At 57.6% G+C, this 5,649-nt stretch overlaps 1 protein-coding gene across 1 annotated transcript in view; it reads right to left on the reverse strand.

The window, feature by feature from the left end:
* Positions 1 to 5,649, reverse strand: part of ELMO3 (engulfment and cell motility 3) — a 7,694-nt gene that overhangs the window by 1,708 nt on the left and 337 nt on the right. The window contains exons 3-13 of the mRNA XM_010284979.1: positions 5,149 to 5,318; positions 4,183 to 4,282; positions 3,927 to 4,078; positions 3,098 to 3,176; positions 2,407 to 2,457; positions 1,930 to 2,052; positions 1,634 to 1,765; positions 1,256 to 1,360; positions 652 to 760; positions 310 to 446; positions 47 to 210 (exon numbers count right to left, since the gene is read on the reverse strand). Of these exons, the coding sequence (XP_010283281.1) occupies positions 47 to 210; positions 310 to 446; positions 652 to 760; positions 1,256 to 1,360; positions 1,634 to 1,765; positions 1,930 to 2,052; positions 2,407 to 2,457; positions 3,098 to 3,176; positions 3,927 to 4,078; positions 4,183 to 4,245 (1,115 nt within the window). The 5' untranslated portion in view covers positions 4,246 to 4,282; positions 5,149 to 5,318. The remainder of the gene's footprint in view (positions 1 to 46; positions 211 to 309; positions 447 to 651; positions 761 to 1,255; positions 1,361 to 1,633; positions 1,766 to 1,929; positions 2,053 to 2,406; positions 2,458 to 3,097; positions 3,177 to 3,926; positions 4,079 to 4,182; positions 4,283 to 5,148; positions 5,319 to 5,649) is intronic.

A 5,649-nucleotide genomic window follows, 5' to 3' on the forward strand; every position in this document is an offset into this window, starting at 1 on the left:
ACAGCCCCCCATCGCAGCTCCGGCTCCCTGCTCGCAGCCCACTCACAGCACGGGCACAGCCAGCGTCTCCTCCTGGTGCAGCCGCTCCGTCTGCCGCAGTTTAAGGATCTCGCTGTAGTTCAGCGCATTCACTCTGGTCTTGAATAGCTCTAGGGAGGTGGGCTTGAGGGACAAGGTCCTGGTGATCTGCTCCCGCACCACCTGCAGTACCTGTGGGGCCCAGGACATCACCCCCAGTCTGGTGACCGCTCCCCAGAGCCCTGGAATTTGGCCCCAGCTCCCATCTGGGGCCCCAGCGTCCCCTCGCACCTTATCAAAGTCCTCCTGGGTAGCGCGCATCTCCTTCCAGGTCTTATTCACCAGCTGGATGCAGATGCAGAAGAGCTCTTCAAAGAAATGATCCTGCCCGAAGAACATAGGGTAAAAGGCCTGAGCCGTCTCCGAGCCTGTGGTGAGAAGGACAGATGATGCCAGACTCCCCAGTTTTCCCAGAGCATTTCAGCATCCAGGAGAACCTGGATATTTCCCAGCCCTACCTCCTCCCCTTCCCCTGCTGTCGGCCACGCCAGAGCCCGGTGGCCCCGAGCATGCAGCCCCCTACCCTGGCAGGCAGCAGGGCAGGGAGAAGGACAAGCTGGGGCACACACATACACGGCTCTCCAACGTGCAGGATCTCGCAGAGGATCAGGGTGAGCTGGATGCTGCTTCGAGCGAAGGGGCATTCATGTTTGTCTTCCCGGCTGCTGTTCTCGAGGACAAACTGGAGGAGAGGGTCGTTGCCTCACGTTACACGGGGAACGGACTCGGAGGGTGAGCTGTTCCCCTAAGTTGAGCCGTCCCTAACGGGAGTCATTCACTCTCCCCAAAAGCCAGCCCCAGCCTCCTCTTTCCCCTGCCACAGCGCGGGAGCTGATCACGGGCACAGCAGGTCGGAGCGTGGCTAATGCTCTGCAGCCACTGGCTGGTTTTGCCCAAATCGCCCCGGTTCGCTCAGATGTGAACAAGGTCTGGAAACCAAGCTGTGGGGAAAACACTAAAAATTACAGGGACCCTTCAGTGCCACCGGCCCTCAGATGGCTGCTTCTACCCACAGGAAGGACTTGGCTCTGTCTGAAACAGGGCAACGGTAGGACACCTGCCTGAAAGGCACATCCTTGCCTGGGTTTGGCCAAGGATGGGTCACGAGGAAAGGAAAAGGTGGGGGAGATCCACCAGCACCTCTCCACCACGGAGTTCTCCAGGAGAGAGCACGCACCCTGCTGTAGGCGTTGGGGGTATGTCTGGAAAAATACACCATGTTGTCGAGGGCAAGGAGTCCCGGTGGGGCACGGCGGAGGTCCTCTGCTGGGTTGCTGTTGTTCTAGGAGGACAAAGAAGGATGTGATTTAGCAGCTGCTGCTTTCTTCTCCGAGCAGCAGTGTCCTCCCGATGCAGCCACAGGGTTTGCCTTTGAGTCCTGGCAGCCCCGCACTTGCTGTTTAGGAGTACCGAGGGAGCAGAAGGGAGGTACTGCCTGCTGGCCTGTCAGCATCGACGGGGACACCAGGCTTAGAGGAGCCATCAGAAGGTGGGGCCAAGGCCGGGTAGCAGAGCCAGCGTGGGGCTGGCGAGGGGACGCGGGGTGGGGACGCACCACGAAGCCCAGCTTGCGGAACTCCTTGGCACACAGGGATCGCCGGCGCTCGGTGCTGAAGTTGCTGGCAGGCGCCTCGCTCTCCGACTCAAAGGCGGTTTGGCGCAGCGACTGGAGGAGCTCCCGCTGTTCCTGGAGGGAGAGCGGAGAGGAGGGGATGCCGGTGAGCCCCATGCAAGCAGGTGCTCCCAGGACAACTGACGATGAAACCAAATGTGCTGGGTTCACCCGAAGGTGAAGTTTCACCCGCTTCTATTTCTACAGAAGAAGAGACCAGGACCAGACTGCTTGCGGACCTGTGAGTAGGGATCCATGGAGGTCCTCATGCGACGCTCGCACAGGTTGAGGCTGACGGACTGCAGCACGTACAGGTAATGGGCCATCTCGTCCCCCAGCGGCTCAGAGCTGTGGATGATGTTCTACAGGAGACCGTGAGTGAGAAGGTTCCCCCAGGCTGCTGCTTCCCAGTTCCTCCAAGCCCAGGGCCCAACAGCCAAAGCCCGGCAGCTCCTGCCGCCCGAAGGGGCATTGGGAAGTGGGCAGCTCCCCTCGGGGTTGGGTGAGAACTGGCTGTACTGAACAGCAGGCAGCTGGGGGTGCAACCCCAGGCATGTGGGTGCCAGCAGAGCAGAAACCACAGGAGATATCAAGGAAAGGGTGCAGAGCACCCAGGCAACCCAGCCAGGAACGGTCACCAGAGGCAGGGGCTGAGGAGACAGACAGGGGCCGAGGAGACAGGACAGAACAGGTCCTTGACAAACCCAGCTCCTCACCTTGTGGATAAACTGCCTGATGTTCTTCTCCCTCAGGTAGTCCATCATATCCTAGGAAGGGGAGAGGCTGCAAGACATTCCCCGGCTCCGCACACCACCATTTCCCAAAAAAGACGGTATTCCCTCCGCAGACCCATTCCCCGCTATGCCTGGCTTTGGACCACGGGCAGGGTGGGGACAGAAAGGAACCAGCAGTCTCAGGAGTGATGCTGGTGAGCTGGAGACCTGCCCCCAGCTTCCACTGCCCTGGCAGCCAGGACTAGCCCACCTCAGTGGGGCTCAAACAGATCCAGGCCAGGTTGTGTCAGTCAAGGAGAAGAGGAAGAGTGAGGTCGCTGACTTGAAATGTCTCCAGGCACCTCTCGGAGCCCCACCATCCCAAAAAACACAAATGCTACAGCGGAGGACCCAGCTGTCCAAGACCCCATGATGGGGGCCCAGCCATGATGGCCCTGATGTGCCAGATGCTGGGTCTGAGCCATCACGGTCACTGTGCCACCACCAGCCGTGATACTTCTCCCACCCTTTGAGATCTTGCACCGTGCCCCCCCCCAAAAAACTACTCCAAGGGGTGCAAGACAGCAGAGGCTGCTTGGCAGAGCACCTCTGTGACAGGGGCATTGTGGTGCTCGGACCTGCAGTGCCCACCGCCCTGCCATCACCCCGTCCTGCCTACAGACCAGCCCCTTACCCGCCGCTCAGCGTCAGTCGCAGCCAGCAGTAACGCAATGAGCAGGGCCATCGCCTTCAGCTGCAGCTGGGCATTTGTCCTGCAGAAGGAGGATGAGGATGGGGAGAGTCGCCAGCTCTGAGGATGGTCTTGCCCTCCCCAAGGAAAGGTCCTCTCCTCGCTTCACTGCTGGACCCCACTGCACGGAGCTGGGGGACCCAGAGAGGCCAGAGCCATGAGTGAGCAGCTGCTGACAGTGGGACCAGGGGTGAGATGGTCCCCACAGCTGTGACCACAGAGCACCCGTGGATGGATCAGATCTTGCTCTGCACACACTCGTGGGTGCAGCATTTTGGAGCTGCAGGAAAACCCAGGGTGAGCAGCAGACTCTGGCAGGAGGCCTGGGCATGAGCCTCTCCATTTTCTAGAAAGAAAAACCTCCAAACTGAAGAGATGCAGAAGTATGAGGAAGATGAGGGAACAAAGAGCCTGCCAAAGATGAGGGATTCAACAAGCACTGCCACCCCCAAGTTGCAAGGACCATACTACTGCTCCCAAGTACGCCGGGGAAAGGGAAGGAAGTGCCAATGAAGAAATTCGAAAGAAACAGGCCACAAATGAACCCATGAAGGAATCTGACCTGGAAACAAGATGGTTTCCAGGACAGCCCATCCATCCCCCAGCAGCAGGGATGGGACAGGACAGGCTGCCCACCCACAAGTTGTTTAGGAAGGGACAATACAACGTTGTGCCAGGGATAAATTGGCAAGACCCAGAGAAATCCCTTCCATCACCTCATCCCCACTGGCTTTGGGATGGGGGCAAATGGTGCTCTGGCCTCTCCACTTACACCTGCAGGTGGGTGAGAAGACGATCCAGTGTCACTTCTTTTTTGACCAGCTCAAAGAGGAGGCGACTGGTAGGTACCATGTTCTCCAAGATAGACAAAGAGAGCTGCTGGACAGATGTGTCCACCACGTTCATATTGACGTAACTCACTATCTATGAGACACAAAACCAACCGTCGACGGCAGGCTGAGCCTGAGTGACGAGGGCAGCAAGGAATCCCAAGGGCACAGACTGCGGAGCCTGCTGAAGACGCTTACCTTCTTGATGAAGGCTGCGCTCAGAGTCTCCCAGGAAACAAAATCGTGCTCCATCAGCTCCATGAAGGCCTTCAAGGTGTGAGCTAGTATGTGCCCTGTGCTGGAGGGACAGATGAGCAACACAGTGAGGATGGGTCCAGACACTCCCCATCACCACTGTAAGACAGGAGTTGGTTGCATGGTGGTGGGTACGTTAGAAATGGCTAGAGAAGCAGTGAGCAGGAGGAGAAAGGAAAGACTGTTGAGCAAGAAATCGGGCTCCTGCTTAGTCATCCCAGGAAGTAAAGGCAGGGGAAGTTCAACAGTTTCTGGAAAGCCACATTACCATGGTACAAAGATCACTGCAGACAAGCCCTCGGGAAAGCCAAGCCACCCCAAATCCCTCCCCCTACTCCCAAGAAACACGCACTGCACTGCCTGGTTTTAGGCTCCACATCCTCTGTGAGGTAGAAGCTCAGAGGAGACGCACCGTACGCCCTGAACGAGTCAGGTATTCACTAGTATTTGGCAACAAGGATTTCCTTGAGCTGAGAGATCCTTAGATCTCTCGCAGCTAAAACCTCAGGGCAGAGGGATTGTTTGGGGTTGCAGGAATGAGCAGCAGCAAAGGGTAGGATCATCAGAGGAGATTTCCTGGCAGCAAAACCCATGGGGCTGCGGATGACCCAGCCGGCGAAGGAACAGGAGGTTCAAGTCTGGGCACATTCACGAGGTGTCAGGGCCACAGACCAGGGGACCCTTCCCCCGGCTGCCAGCGTGTGGGGTCACAGGCACGTACCTGCAGGTAAGGAGCCTGCAGAGCCGAGTGCCCGGCCACCAGCGCTGCCCTTCGTGCTGCAGCATAGGGATCAACGAGCCAGGAACACCAATGGAGTCCACTCCAGCACCCAGCTTGGAGCTCATGCAGCATTAGCAAGGGAGAAGAAAAGTCCAGAACCGCAAGGAAAGTCCCTTCCTGATACTCACTCATTCCCTTCTTCCACAATATGGAAGATTTGTTTCAAGCCATTCCTGTTGATGAACTCTTGAGCAAAGGTAACATCCTGGGAGAGGTTTGCAAGCTTCTTCAGCGAGTCAGTCTTCAAATCCGAGTTGTTGCTCTGGATCCCACTGTACAACCTCTCTGCTTCTTGGTCCTACCAGGAAGGAGAGAATCAAGCCAAAGGGGCTCACCGAAAGACAGCGAGAAGCTTGGAGGTAGAGGCTGGAAGAGCTTAGGCAGAAGGAGGGTCAGGGTAGAGCAGCCCTGGTGAGGAGCTGGACCGAGAGACAGAGCTACCAGAGCAGAGACCAGGAGGAGCTGAGGAAGGAGGTCAAACTGGTGCAACGCTAAGAACGCTTCACGAGTGGGCCCAAAGCATTTCAAGATGATTTAGTTTCTCTTCAAACTCCCCCAAGCTCTGCTGAGGGAGAATGAAGGTTGAGACAGGTCTGTGGGGTCAGAGGCACCGAGAGGAGCCGTCACGA

The sequence above is a fragment of the Phaethon lepturus genome, unplaced genomic scaffold (assembly GCF_000687285.1).
Source record: "Phaethon lepturus isolate BGI_N335 unplaced genomic scaffold, ASM68728v1 scaffold34310, whole genome shotgun sequence".
Classification (NCBI taxonomy): domain Eukaryota; kingdom Metazoa; phylum Chordata; class Aves; order Phaethontiformes; family Phaethontidae; genus Phaethon; species Phaethon lepturus.